At 39.1% G+C, this 16057-nt stretch overlaps 1 protein-coding gene across 3 annotated transcripts in view; it reads left to right on the plus strand.

Annotated features, from left to right (window-relative positions):
* Positions 1–16057, plus strand: part of EDIL3 (EGF like repeats and discoidin domains 3) — a 259250-nt gene that overhangs the window by 189141 nt on the left and 54052 nt on the right. For all 3 annotated transcript variants that reach the window (XM_075078570.1, XM_075078571.1, XM_075078572.1), the window contains 2 exons: positions 10392–10547; positions 11645–11789. In XM_075078570.1, coding sequence (XP_074934671.1) covers positions 10392–10547; positions 11645–11789 — 301 coding nt within the window. The remainder of the gene's footprint in view (positions 1–10391; positions 10548–11644; positions 11790–16057) is intronic.

A 16057-nucleotide genomic window follows, 5' to 3' on the forward strand; every position in this document is an offset into this window, starting at 1 on the left:
TACTCCCTTGTGTCCCATACCTTGGTATCTATTTGATATCTTATATCTCCTAGTTTCATTCTTTGTACACACAAACACCCACGCACAGACGTATTCAGACAACTTTTGATTGAGGTTTCGGATACACAAAAGCAGTCAGTTCAGAGTTAGCATCCCCATGGCAACTGAAACTTGATGCTATTATGAACACTAACCATAACATGCTCTGTCAGCCTGCGTGCCAGCTTTCCTTAATTACTCCATGTAATATGGCTGAACAACTGAAGTAACAGTACTTTTAAATGCATTGTTGCATGCATCTGTAACACCATCTATTATGACTTATGGTTTTTCACATTTACCATCCTGATATTAAAAGTAACCAAACCAGCAAATGGTGACACACTGAAATGAGCTAATGTGTGTCTGGTTTCTCACATCAGTAATAAGTTGCACGTGGAGATGCCCCAGCACCTCTGCGGTGGCTCACCAACTGTAACGGAGTGATGTGTGGGCATCATAGTCCTCCTGTGGGAAGGACCGCATCTAAGCCTGTACGATGATACTATGCTGATCTGTACTAGTCAAATAAGGCATGTTTTATGTTGTAAATGCTCACTTTTAAAACCAGCAAAGCAAACGATCCTCACTTATAGTTACTCTTCTGCTAGGCATGTTTCAAGTTATTTCATCACAGCTAAGGTTCAGGAAAAAAAGTTAATGAAAAAGTAAAATTTCAAGCTAATATATTAGGATTTTATTGTGTGTGGAACAAAGGCGTGTACACACACTTACCCCTGTGTTGATGTCAGCAGAGCAGTACATATATGCTGAGTTCATATTTGTATAGGTAGGTCACACAAGTGCAGAGCAATCTGCACAGTGAAAATAGAGGCAAAGAACTTGGTACAGCTCTAGCTGCGGAGAAGCAAGCATGAGGCTCCAGGCTGCACCTCCATGTTTCTCTGAGATTTTACAGCTGGTGGAGAAAAGTTACTCTTTTATACACTGTTCAAAGTAGAGGAAGTCACCAGTGCCATGAGACTACAGCATAAAACAAGGGCTAAAGTAAGCTCGTACTCTTTGCCCTCCCCTGGAAATGATGACGTGTGCTTGTCATCTCAAAGATGATGTAATTTCAGTGGAACATCAATTCTGTGTCCTGAAAAACAGAAGTGTATTTTACTCTTGCACTTTTATAACCTTCTTATTCCATGAGTGATTAAGAGCCACTAGGTCCTGAGTCTTTCAATGAGACTTTTCAGATTTTTGAGGGTTTTTTCTTTGTCTGTTGCAAAAACAAGCAACATTTAATGTTTTTAATGTATTGCCTGACAACTTTTGTGGAAGGAAAAAGTATTTTGAGGAAAATGTAGAGATAATTAAAATGATTGGAAAGTCTCACGGAAGGGTAATGTTTTGCGCTTATATATCAACTTCATTATCAATTGAGTCTTAATTTTGAGAGACAATGAAAAATACATTAGGAGTGCATTTGTTGTGATTCAACCAATATTCAGCCAATTTCTTGATACCATTTGAGTGGCATAGTCTTTCCAGCAGTCACAAAGCTTTCTGTCCCCTGTGTGCTTACTCCTCTACCTCTTTACTCCACTTTTGTCCATCTAAAACCTTGGCATCTCTCCTTACACAACCAGTCTCATAGCAACTAGCAGATTGTTCTCAAAGATAACAATAAGTGGGAAGGATTGCTTTCATATACTCCTATCTTCCCACTCAGCTTTCTCCCACAACTTTTGTCACGACATGAACAGTTGCTTTAATTATAAGCAGCATTACTAGATCAGTCAGAAATCCTAGTTACAGCTAGAACTTCAATGTGCTTTGTGTCTTCTATAAACAAGCAACTAAAAAGACTCTACACTAACTAGACAAGGTATTTTCAGATACATGGGAGGAGTACAAGGATGGTATGGTCAGCATGACAGGCAGCCTAAAGCCAGCTATGGCTGCCAGGCTCATTGGAAAAGAAAGTTTTAACTGGGTACACGGTGATTAGAATTATCTTGACCAGGGAATAAAGGGGGTAAAGATGTGTATTTTATGACCAGTGTTATGAAAATTGAAATACTGCTTTGTGAGTTATTTAGCAACTGAAAACAGCATTTCATTCATTACTGGCTGAGGAAGGGTAGCTTAAGTGTGATAGTATGAGAAGTGATTGCTCACGAGGACTCTGCAAGCACAGGTCTACTGTGTCACTTGTTCCTCATGGACTCCATGCAAAAAATCCAGACCTCATTTGAATAGTGGGATCTGCAGCATCTCCCAGGACCGATGTAGCCAGGATTACGTTGGAAAAGAAGTCTGCCGATTGCACAGCCCATGACAATCATGTCCTGTGGAACCACTCTTTAACTAGTCTTCCCTTTCCTTTACAGTAGCAAGCAGCATAATTTCTCTAGATAAGCTGCATAGAAAGAAAGACAAGGTAGTGAACTGTGGTTAAGAAGTACCCTCTGCACAGATTTGTGCACCATTTGATAGCACTATTATCACTTACTGGGTTTATTCTGGTGAAGGAACTAAGCAGCTTTAACTTCCCAGTGTATTAAAATAAGCTGGGGATATGTAACGATCACAAAACCCCAGTAGGGACCTCACAGTGTCAGGAAAGTTTTTGCTTTAACTCCCGTCTTTCAAGGGATGGGTTTAATTCCAGGTTCACCTTTAATATTCAAAACTGATAGAGAGAATTTCTTAATCTGGGCAACTGACTTGTCAGTTTTCTAGCACATTTCCTTCTTGCTTAACATTTGTTGGTCTGAGAAGTTACATATGACCTAGACAAAACCCACTGAAGTCAGAATCGGAATTCTTGCCAGTTGTCCTTGCTGGGCTTCAGGGCAGGTAATATTTGTTATCAGTATTGCCAAGAGTGCATCTACCAAAGTGCCTTAATAATAAACAGAAAGGATGCAATGGAAAGTACCTCTCTGATATTTTCAATAGGCACATTAAGAATTTTCCCTGAGTATATTTCCATGGTGATTTTAATATTGTACCTTTCGGATTTACTATATTTCCCCAAAAAGAAGGGTTTAATGTAGGATTAAAAGAAAAGTGCATGTTTGTTTCTGTCACCTCAGTCCATCGTCCTACCTTCTAACCTCTACAGCTATTGATTAAAGCTATTTTACAAGTGGAAATAAATATATTTTCTCTGCCATTTTTCTTTACGCATTCTCTGACTGGTACTTTAAGAAGTATCCTAGACATTTTCGGAAAGTTCTTTCTGGGAGGCATTAGCATGCCAAAGACAGGAAAAGTATTCACAAGTTCAAAGTATATGAAGGAATTAATAATAGGAATAAATGACCGTAGTGTTTCTTAGCTAACCTTATATTGCAGGTAGTTAATACTCATTTAATAAATACTTTGTAAATGAGATTAAGTTTTACAAGGCTACAAACCTCTGTACAACGTGAGATTGATTATGAGCCTCTTCTTGAGATGACAGTCTAAACATGCCAGTATTTGAATAATTCATATCATCTAGTTAATGGCATTCATAAGTACTAGCTTTGGGACTAAAATAATGGCTTAATAATAAGAAGAAACAGACCAAGCAAGTTTTTAGTCTGTCTAATTATGTAAACTCTCTGAGGCATAAAGTGAAAGTTCTCAACAAAAGCCAAATGAAGTGAATGCTTTTTGGAAATATTCATAACATATGCTCCTCTGTATTAACATTACATAAATACAATCCCTGTATTTATGTTTTCCATACAAGTAGGGTTTAACGTATGTTCTGATCTTTTCACAGAAAGGCAAATTAAATTAGTGGGCCAATTTGCAGCTCTGATTCAGTATGCCTAACTTGAAGCATATAAATAGCCTAATCGAAGATAGCAAAGGTGATGAGTTGCTTTTAGATGTTTGGCTGAGTCAAAGCTATGAGTACAGGGAAGACATGAGAGATGTTTGTTGTTTCCATAAGATATGATAGTCTGGAAACAACAGTATCAGAAGGATGAGTTTGCAAAGGATTTAATAGCAAAGTGGTGAAAAGACTCTGCTGGATCTGTATCCATGTAAGTGAAACAAAAAGGGTTCAGGATCAGAAATAAATTAGTATTTAACTGATTTGTCTGCAAGGTACAATCCCACAATCACGTTAGGAATTACTATTTATAAAGTGACCTGTAGCAAAGGACCGTGTTAGTTCTCCTAGACTATCACAATTATAACATAAAACATATTGGCTTCTCTCCATGTGACAAAGCCCCTTCCAGAATGGCAGGAACTGCTGGAGTGCGACCATAGATAAATCACTACACTACCTATTCTGGGTGCTAGTTAAAACACATACCACTGCTACTGGGCTGACTGCATTAAAGCCCTCAAGTAAATCTGGAGAGGCTCTGCTGACAGTGCTGATTAGGAGAGCAACAAAAAGCCACAGACAGGCAAGATATATAAGAACCTTACGTCCAGGTGCCAGCAGTGCTTTGCAACAGGGAAGATAATAGCAGCTGACCTGCTCCAACCCTCCTGCACCTCATCACATGCCGAATCCTGCTCTGCAGCCCCTTGCTCTTGATGTGCCATCAGGGTGAAACAGCAATGTTCAGTCATGTTCAGGGCCTCTAGTGCTTGAAGATGGAAAAGGAAACATGGGAGGGAGCTTCCAGGCTCACTAAATTTCCCAGTATTGAGGTAATCATGTCAGGTTACTCTTTTCCTGAGTTTATTACAAACATTTCCATTGGCAAGTATCCCTATTTTTCATCAGAAAATGTTTCTGTGGGTGCTTTCTATCTAGCTTTAACAGAATTATGACTTTAAAAAAAAAGACAAAAAAATTAAATTTCAATCCTTCAAAAATAGATTAAATCAACAGGGAAGGGTTGCTGTAATAAATCTTTGAATGCCAGTATAACCTTGATGCCTTATTCTACCCTATTTTCGTATGAGTAATAGTGAGTATTACTAAAAATATATATATACTTTGTGCTAGAAAAGATGGAGAATTATTTATAGCAATGCTATTGTAGCTCATAACTGAAACAGGTAAACACCATAGCTCTCCATGAACTGCATTTCTGTTTATGAATGAAGACTCATATAAAACTGCATTTACAGTCTCAAAGACCCAGTGTTTCATGAAGGCTTTAATATGAGCATTTCTTGGAAGTTTGCTTTTAAGGTGTACTTCAGACAAGCCTGTTCTGTTTGAAATGTTAGTGGCGTTATTGCTAATAGTGCAATAACAAATGAGGGGAATATGGTTATGTGTTCTGGCCAGGAGCATCACATATGGCGTCTTCCTAAAGTCACTCCATCTTCTCATGCCTCTTCTCCTGTCCTGCATGTAATAATGTAGGTGAGACATATGCAAATTTTTTTAAAATCTTTTTTTGTCAAATACATTGACACACTTCTGCACACTGAATATACTAATATTTGATCACACATTGAAGAGGAATATGAACTTATTCCACTGATGCTGTCCCTAATCTCTGCTGTTCTGTTACATTGCCATATTATGACTGTGAATTTAGTCTTTTTTCTACAGTTTCTAAGGTTTGTTAGGCATGCTGGGAAGTTAGTTTTGTGGAGCCCTTTGGACTGTTTATGGAAAACAAGTATGAAGCAGTTCCCTCCTGTGTTATGGTTCTATATTTACTCACATCTAGAAGTGAAGCTGCACACACAACATGAAGATTTGCAGGACTGGTTCTGAATTGCCTTTGAAAATGATGCACTGTACAATCTATAGGAACTCATGAAAACACCTTGTTCATATTGCCACTCTCTCTTGGGAAAATATTTATTTACTTTCTGATATGGAGTTTTTTTCAAGTTCCAGTAAAATCTTGAGTGGTTATGTCTTCATCAGTGTAGACAACTGAATGACTTAGCATCCTAAAACAGATTTGTGTGAGTCATTGCAGTCAAAAACATTAGTACACCAGTGAAAATTGTTTAACAGATAATTACTCCTACAGAATCATTGCTGAGAGCAGGAAACATGGCATGCTGGTTATTTTTTTCCCCTCCTGTTGAAAGAGGCCATGACTACATAAACTGCTGCGATGATAAAAGTGGTCTAATCATGGAGTCAGGATGACTGTGGTCGTTGAAAGGAACATGGTTAAAAGAAATTTCAAGGACTGCTGGGAACTTTTTAAATGGATAGAGTTGATTTTATTCCCTAGCTCTTGGGCATACCTCACACTCAAGGGAGTATCCTTCAAGAGATTTTCTTTTCACTTGGTTTTGACTATATGATATAGTATAGAAGGCACTGTGTACATTAATTCAACCTTCAACAGTCTATACAGCACTGTCTCTGAGGTATTGTGTCTTGTCCCTCAGCATTACCGATTAACTTGCGTTGACTGCCGTGCCTGTGGTCTAGCTGAGCTTTTCACTATATCGGGACGGTGACTTAGCATTATCCACCATATAGTGTGTAGACATAATCTATTTCTTCTAGCATCAGATATAAATGAATTGATGTCAGACTGCTGGATTTCTTTTACATGCAGTTTCACCTGAGTCATTCAGTGTTCATCATTTAGTCTACCCCCAGAATACTTCCTCACTAAAATGCAAAACCTGTTTGAGGCAGATTCCATTACCTGTAGGTGTTAAACGGCATGTTACCCAAGTTTCATAAAATGCTTCATGCCATGAGGATGTAGGGCAACGGGTATCCTTGGACCTGCTTGTGAACTTTGTATCCAAATCCCTGACGTATGTTGGGTGCCTTAGGTCCCATGGGAGTTGCTGGACCCAGAAGCCCTCTCTGAGCTGGGGCTGAACACAGTTCCATGGATGGCAGCTGAGTGTCAAGTCTGAATCTGTTACTCTCAAAATAACCTTAAATTTAACAAGGGCTGGTAGAACTGATCAGTTTTGGTTTTGGGGCTTTTTTTGGTTTGTGGGTTTTTTGGTTTTTTTTCCCTGTAAGTAGTTTTCTCAAATTTCTGTGGAAGTATCTTCTTCTTACAAGGTCTTTATCATGCATTAATACTTTAATTACTGGGGTAAATCCCTCAAAATACTGTTGATCTTCTATGATCCTTGATTTTTTCTAGTTAATCTAGGTAACAATAAGGGGTCCTTTGTAACTGAGTAAGCTATCACCTTTCTTAAACAGATGTGTCAGACTCTTGTTCTTATCCTGGTGACTTTCACCTCTTTATTTGTTTTAAAACACAGTCACCCATTTAATTAGAATATATAACATTCTGTCCTAGATCTGAATCCACAAAGCGGAGCTTCCTAAGCTGTTTTTCTTCAAAATTGCTACAGAGAAATACCTTTGAAAATGCTTTTAGTGCTAAAAGAGCTAGTTCACATTTCACAAGGGGGACTTTGCTTCCTGCTGAAGTACATTAAGTACAAAAGATTTCAGCACCTGCTTCATTATAGTCATTGCACAGTTGTAATATTTTGAGTTTTGCTAAGCTCTGACTTGAAAAATTTAAAACACATAAAAGGACCCAGACACAAAGAGCCAATTAATTTCTGGTGTATCCATATGCACTGAAAGGAGCTACAGCAGGCATGTCATTAGTCCCATGGGAATTTGGTATGTGAGAAAGCTGCAGGGATTTGAAAGTGTTTTTTCCCCCTTTCATTGGGATTTCCCTGCAAACATTGACAGAATATGTAGACCTAATTGCAAAACACAGTGTCCTGTTTTTATTTCCTGTGTTATATCAAGCTCAAAACTGCCTAAAGCCAAAGCTCAGTTCGTGATCAGAGTGTGGATACTGATCAAGAAAACTTCTAAAAGGGAAGATTGGGTCTGTTAAAACAGAGAGGTAAATAAATTTGTATAGGTTATATGTACAGATATCCAGATAAGGGTAATGAGCAGGCTGGTATATAGCAGGAAAATGGCAGACTTTTTACCTCCTGAAACTCAAAGCACGCAGGTTAAACAGTATGTATACTGAGTGAGTATTTAAAAATTATTATTATTTTTGTTTCATTTTTATGAATATCTGACCAAATCTTCCCTTCATTCAGTAGGACTTTTCTTCTTTTCAAGTTTGAGTTACAAATTTTGCATGTTTTTTTGTCACTGTTTTCTTTCTTATAGTGCAGTAGTTGATTTGTTGTGCATTAGAGGTGAAGGCTGGGGCATGGAAAGGAGCCTGCGCAGGAGTATAACATCCAGTGTTTAAAGCCATGGTTTCATTAGAAACTAATCTTTCGGAGTAAACAGGAAAAAAATAATTCCACATAAATTCTCATCCAAAAAGCTTCCCTGAGATTATTATCTGGAGAAAGAAAAATTGGGAATGAAGCTGAAAAAATATTAGGTATATGCGTACCTGGACCAAAGAAAATTTATTTGGTGTTGCATTATGTCTTTCTTTTCCCAAACAGTGAAATGTGAAGCCACTGCTAGTCAGTCTATGCAAAAGGCAAATAATCAATGTCTGGTTTCTGTTTGACTGTGCTTTCTAATTTGTTTTTAGAGACAGTATTCATTTAATTATTAACAATTTTGTAAATGCATGGAAATTGTTTTACTTGCCTGTTTATTAATATTCTTAAATTCCATAAAGAGAGTGAAATTTGCACAAGAGAATTCCAGAAACCTCTATGGCTAACTGGTTACTATTCTATGTTAACTCCATTTTGAAATGTACTTAGGGTGCTGATAGTAGTCTATGGAGATATCCTCCTACAATTATTATGGGTCCTTTTTTTTTTTGTTCCCTGGAATGGGGGAAAAGAATGTTTCCTAAGACTGTAAAAAGGCCTGAATCTCTTCTAATTTATACCCATCTAAATTCCTGGTCTGAGTCCATTCTCCCCATTGCAATTGCAAATGTTCCTGAGTTTTCCTTGTATAGGTGAGAAAAATCCTGTAAGAAATCTGATCTTCTATAGGCAGCTTCTCCTTTCTCAATGAGCCTAAACTCCTAAAATACCCATTGTAATTCTAAAGTTGTAGAAGTGTTTAATTTCTTATAGGGAGAACTATGGTAAAACTATGTTGTAAAGTATTTTTCCGCAAGAAGAAAAATATAAGAAACCCAACAGTTTCAGATAAGTAGCAGAGAAATAGCTAGAAACTCTTAAAACACCAGTAGTAAAATTCTTTCTCTACTTTCCCATTGTGTACACAGTAAGATATTGAAACACTGAAATTTTATTATCTTACAACTGTAATAGAGGCTAGATTACATTACCAAGTGAGAGAAAGTCTTGAGACCACACTGTAAAGAATAAAGGGATTAAAATATTTGGACAGCAGGTACCCGATCTGCCTCTGACTCCCCATATTCCTGCATGGGGGCAGCTATCCCAAATAGCAGGGAGCGCACCAGGGGTCAGTTCCACTCACAGGGGAGCAGAGATATGATTCATTTGGAGAAGGCAAGTGCTAATGTAGTTTAATGTATTATTTACATTGTCCCAGTTGTTTCGATTCTAGTATTTTCATTCATCTCCTTTTATCACATATCTGCCTGCACCTTCACGCAGTTCTCACAGTATGACAGCTCTTTGCTAAGCTTCATTTGGTGCAAAAGTTACAGACTTCAGCTGGCTACCAGTGAGAGGGCGGGAGTGCAGCTGCCAGAGATTGCTTCATGACTGACTTCATTGGAAGCACAAAGCTGATGACTGTTTGATTTGAATATCACATTCTGAATTTTGTGAGAATATAGATGTCTTTCCCGTACCATAGATTGATAAAGAAGGCAAAATTAACCTTGTCTGAATATTGTTGAACTCTACGTACATCTTCATTTTGTACTTCAAGGTGTTGAAGTCAACTCAGAGAAGTACACAGGGCATGCTCATATCCATTGATAGCCACTGGTATTTTGCTATTGACTATTTTGGGGTTAGCATTTATCAATTATCTTCAGGTATATGAATTTCCAGTGAGAATCAAGGAAAGGTCTATTGTTTGCTATACAGAACATCCATTTATTTTTACTTTCACAAAGAAGTTAGTTTGACCTGAAGTTAACTGAGGGTCTTTTTTGTATGAGATTGCAAATTGGCTTCTAATAGAACAGAAGATTCAGCCTTTGGTAAATTATCGCGCTGTTGCATTTCCTTTTTAGGAAGGAAATATATAGCAGTAATCCTATATCCCAGTAATACACCAGTAATATCTCGTATATCAGTTATATATATATGTATGTGAGTGTGTGTACACAAACACATGAAGATGTAAGTGTAGCACGGGCTTTTGGTTCAATATTTTTCATTTCATTTATTCAAGTGCACATGTACCTGAAATGAATGAAAGATTAAAAGGAATTAATGCAAGTGTAAAGACAGTAATTTAAAAGCTACAGTTACATTTTTTCCTTTCTGTCATTAAAAAAAATAAATCAATCAAAGGAATCTAAAATTAGAATTATGTCCCTCAGATGGCCAGTGATAACATTGTACTGTTATTTCAGATAAATCTGCAGAAGATGATGCGAGTCACTGGAGTTATAACTCAAGGTGCCAAGAGGATTGGAAGTCCAGAATATGTAAAATCTTACAAAATTGCATACAGTAATGATGGGAAGTCGTGGACAATGTACAAAGTAAAAGGCACAAATGAAGATATGGTAAGATTAAGTCATCTGTATATGCCTTATAGTTTAGCTGCCTTCAGAAGTATGAGGTATCTCTAGTAGATAAGCATAACTGCCTGACAGTATGATGTAGGTTGCCTTGCTGTTATTTTTATCTGGAAAAAAAAAAAAAAACAAAAAAATATTCACACTTTCTGTCTGCTAAGAATTTCTCATACTTTAATTGATGGTTGTGTAAATATTATGTACGTCCCAAAGCTAGAATAATCCTGTTTATTGCACTTAAGTGATTTTCCTTTTAATTAGTTTACCAGCAATTAGTCATTACTGTTTTCAATTTAGTTTTGTTACATTGGCAGATTAGTGTTAACCCTTAAAAGCATAGAACCCATTCATCAGTGTTAATCTCTGTACTACACAAACAGTATCATCCAGTGGGAAGTATGTGTTTACAGTTTATAGTTAGCACTTATTTTTTATAGAGTTTTGCATACTAAGCAGCAAAAATCCCTTTACTCTGTAAGTTAAGATAGAACTAAGGCACTTTGCAGCATTAGACATAGTTTGCCTATTTGGAATTTAAAATACTGTGTGAAGAGGTATATAATGAGGGAAGAAAGCGAAGTACAAGCATATCTGGTTCAAGTGACGAGTGAAAAGAAGAATGCTTATAGGTTTAATTCTGCTTCCCCTGTGAGCAATGGGAGGGTTGCAGTGCACTTCAGAGGGAGTTGGTTCAGGTTCTTGAAGCAGAGGGAAAAAAATAAATGTCAATCAGCATAAATAATTGCAGGCTAAATTGAATTGGGCATATTTAATACACTAATTAGAAAAGAAGACATAATTTAGTTGCATTAGTAGCTTCAGTTTCTAGGAATGACAAGAGAGAGGTCCTGATTCAGTGCAGGTGGCAAGCACATGCTGATGCAAGCCAATGGCAGTGTGTTTTGCTTAACAACTTGTATGCTGGGCACTAGAAATGATAAAACAGCCTCTATTTGGGAAAAACTTGCAGAGAAATGTACAGGAAAGGTCAGAAGAACAACGCAGATATTTCTGAGACATGGAAATCAGCTGAACCTCCAGTAACCCTCCGGGCACATTTTTATGAATATGTCCTTTTATCACAGGTGTTTCGTGGAAATGTGGACAACAACACGCCATATGCTAACTCCTTCACGCCTCCAATTAAGTCGCAGTATGTACGGCTCTATCCTCAGGTGTGCAGAAGACACTGCACATTGAGAATGGAACTTCTTGGCTGTGAACTGTCAGGTGGGTTTTCTGCAATCAACGCATCTCAGAAGTCAACCATCAAGCAGTGCATTTTTGTGCCTGAGGTCTAAACTGCGTGCAGTTTATTCCTGGTGAAATGCAGTTAGCAGAGCTGAGTTTACCCAGACAGTTACTTATCTTTTTTTTTTGTAAATTATATAAGCAGCAACACTTCCCTAAATGATGTAAGTGACAATAGTTGCTTGCAGTAGGGCAGTAATAGTAGTAGGGTAATGTGGTAGCAGCCTAATAACACTTTGTAAATCTTTCTGTGCACATTGGCCTCCAATTACATGTGACCTAGAAAAGGTCATTTATAGCAGTTTTAATAACTATCAGCAGCTATCAGGACCCGTTATGTTACATACTAAGCAGACGTGAGACAGAGAGTCTTTAGCTCACAGTTACAGTCAGCACAGCCTAAAGCAGGTGCTGAAAATGTTTTCTGACTGCCGAAGCTGTTTGTGTAATGCTGTACAGCACAGTCATGGCAGAAGCAGGCATCAAAGCTGATTTGAGTAATTTCTCATGGCTGCTGGGTGGCCATGGCGAAGTACTGTGTGACATCCTCAGAGGGACAGGGGTGCTTCAGCTGCCATCAAGGACCACTCAAAGTGCAGTAAGATATATTTTGCTGGACTTCTTTAGTCAAGATTTCAGTTTAGATCTGTTTTGTGGATTTCTAGCAGAAGCAGGGATTGTGTCTCATTACAAAAAGTAAATGAACAAGTGGAGCCAATATAAACCCTCTTAAGTTTTGTAGTAACAGAATTTATAGCTCATAAATATAAAGCCTGACCTCTAGCCACTCTCTGCAAGAATGATGTTCCCTTAAAAATTCAGTAAAGCATGTAAATTTTGTATCTTTTTCAAGAGATCAACCTTTTACCGGTGGGAGCGCTCCACTGAATTCATTTAAGAATGTTTTTTATGTGGTTGCCTGCTTACTGTACAAACAATACTCATCCAGTTCACGAATGATGTATCAAAACAGCTGGAGTTAAATAATTCTCCATCCTCTAGTGGCATCAAAACCAGATTCAGAAATGAAAAGTTAATGCATTAATCTCACTGTAACCCTTTTCCAATATAGATAGGTTTGAGAGTAAATAGAAAATTCTGTCTAGCTGCTTTAGTCTATTAGATTTTTTTTTTTAATGTCTTCCATTTCTGGAACCACAGTTTAGAGTGAGTCCTTGCCAGAATGACCAGGAATTGTTTTGCTCAAAGAACTGTGAAAGCTACTGAAGTGAATTCATTTCAGTGGTCTCCTAACAGTTTCAAGGTCATCATTTCTTGGAACTGCAGGCAGCCAAGGCTCAGCAAAACAATTTCAATCTTACTGAAAGAAGAGTATAATTATATGTAATGACAGACTAATTCACTCTAATTCCAGGTGGTCTGTCTTAGGCAGAAAAACAGTTTGAGAGGTCTGGCTTCTCTAACAAGCCCTGGTGCTAGGGAAAAGAGTCACTACTGAAGGGAGGGAGACTGTTTCACAGCACCAGATGATCACAAAAACTAATTATTTCTTAGGACAAACTTCAGCAAAATGTTCAATATAATCTGCTCTAGGCTCATAAATAGCTTTACTTACCAGGACCCATGGTCAGATTTTATTGAAAATCATGATCGGTGCATGTGGAGTTTGCCATCAATAAATTAGACATTAATTTTCAAGTCCCTGTGTTCCTGCCTTACTTGTGTTCTACACATCTTTGTGTTGTAAATCCCTTCCTTTCATAGAGTATTGATCTGGGGGGAGAAACAGATCACAGCTACTGTTTATTAGAGTACCTTTATTCACTAAGCTGTTATTAATAGTAGCATCAAGCTGTTGTTTTTAAAAAGATAACTATTCACACAACACAGTCGCTTACTCATGCAATTCACTCTCACACTCAAAAATTTGCCTATAGAAGGCTCTGCCTTCTTGCATACGGCCTGTGTCATGCACTGCTGGTGCTCATACTTGTTGGTGGCTATGTACTAATTCAGCAAATTCTTAGTGTTCTGACTTTGTCAGTTGTGACAGAGGGATACCAGTCCCCAGAACTTAACCATCCTTGTGAGACTTAGAGCAGCTTCTGAGCATGTAATTTTCCTCTTTTTGGCATGTTGTTCCCTGGTAACTATTTCTCTACCCTAACAGTACCTATAGGTACTGTTCACACAAACTCATACACAAGGGGACTTTGTAACATATGCATTTAATACTAGATTCCCCTCTCCATGTTCATCATCAGACTATCTAATCTGGAAAGGAATCCATGTTCATTAATAGGAAGAAAATCCTTAAAATCTCTTGATTTTCCATAAAAGAAAAATATCACAGTACTTAATCAAAACAAAATCTCCTTTGCCCTCAAACAATTGGGCTATTCTGCTTTTCCCAATACTGCATGAATCCTGGCCCAAGGCAAGATACATGTAGACCTTTGCATACAGATCCATAAGTGGTTTTGCCTCCACTGCATTGGATATTTAATATTTCCTTCTGGGGGGTTGAGAAACCTTGAAAGAAAAAGTAGATGAGGGGCAGGGTATAGAACAAGGACTGAAGAGTAAAATATTGTGCCCTCAGAAGAGTCAACAGAGAATAACCTTTGTGTGGATTCTTTCAGTTTTCAGATGTTAATCCACACTTATTATTTCACTGCTCCTGTTTCATTGAGCTAGACCAAATAAGAAGTAACTGCAAACTTATACCTAGATGGGTTTAAACATACAGAGTTGTCAGATATCATTTATCACAGATGCTGATATCCAAAGCTTCTCAAAGGTTTTGACACAAGATGTTCCACTGAGGATAGCCATAAGTATGTCTATATCAGCTCTCACTAAATATAGCAGGTTGTAAAAATGGGAACAGAGATTGAATCCTTTCACAGGGACACTGCAAAGCAAATTTAAAGGTACAGTGTAGTGAAGAGGAGATGTCCTGGGGAGTCATGATCATTATTATAAATACACATCTATGAGGGATGACTATCTACAGACACAAAGTTTTGTACTAGTTTGATGATTCTGTCCTTGAGGTTATAGCTCGCCCATCAAAACAAACAGTCATAGAAGCATAGAATCATAGAATCATTAGGATTGAAAAAGACCTCTATGTTCATTAAGTCAAAACATTAACACAACAACACTTTGTCTGCTAAACCATGCCTTGAAGTGCTACATCTACACGTCTTTTAAATACCTCCAGGGATGGGGACTCCACCACCTCTCTCGGCAGCCTCTTTCAATGCCTCACCACTCTTGCAGGAAAGAAATTTTTCCTAATACCCAATCTAAACCTCCCCTGACACAGCATGAAGTCATTTCCTGTCATCTTACTGCTAGTAACTTGAGAGAAGAGACCAACCCCCACCTCACTACAACCTCTTTTCAGGTAGTTGTAAAGAGCAATAAGGTCTCCCCTCAGCCTCCTCTTCTCCAGGCTAAACCCCCCCAGCCCCCTCAGCCGCCCCCCAGCACACTTGTGCTCCAGACCCTGCCCCAGCCCCGCTGCCCTTCTCTGGACACGCTCCAGCGCCTCAAGGGCCTTCTTGTCCCGAGGGGCCCAAACCTGAGCCCAGCATTCGAGGTGGGGCCTCCCCAGGGCCGAGCACAGGGGCCCCATCCCTGCCCGGCTCCTGCTGGCCACACCAGTGCTGACACAAGCCCGGGGGCTGGTGGCCTCCTTGGCCACCTGGGCACTGCTGGCTCATGCCCAGCCGGCTGTCAGCCAGCACCCCAGGGCCTTCTCCGCCGGGCACTTTCCAGCCCCTCTGCCCCAGGCCTGCAGCGTTGCCTGGGGTTGGTGTGACCCAAGTGAAGGACCCGGCACGTGGCCTTGTTAAACCTCATACACTTGGCCTCGGCCCATCGATCCAGCCTGTCCAGGTCCCTCTGCAGAGCCTTCCACCCTCAAGCAGATCAACACTCCTGCCCAACTTGGTGTCATCTGCAAACTCACTGAGGGCGCACTCGATACCCTCATCCAGATCATTGATAAAGATATTAAACAAGACTGGCCCCAGCACTGAGTCCTGGGGAACCCCGCTCTTGACCGGACACCAACTGGATTTATCTCTGTTCTCCACAACTCTCTGGGCTCGGCCATCCAGCCAGTTTTTTACCCAGTAAAGAGTACACCCATCCAAGCCATGAGCCACCAGCTTCTCTAGGAGGATGCTGTGGGAGACAGTGGCAAAGGCTTTGCTAAAGCCCAGGCAGACACATCCACAGCCTTTCCCTCACCCACCAGGCGGGTCCCTGGTCAT

Source organism: Phalacrocorax aristotelis, chromosome Z (assembly GCF_949628215.1).
Source record: "Phalacrocorax aristotelis chromosome Z, bGulAri2.1, whole genome shotgun sequence".
NCBI classification, from domain to species: domain Eukaryota; kingdom Metazoa; phylum Chordata; class Aves; order Suliformes; family Phalacrocoracidae; genus Phalacrocorax; species Phalacrocorax aristotelis.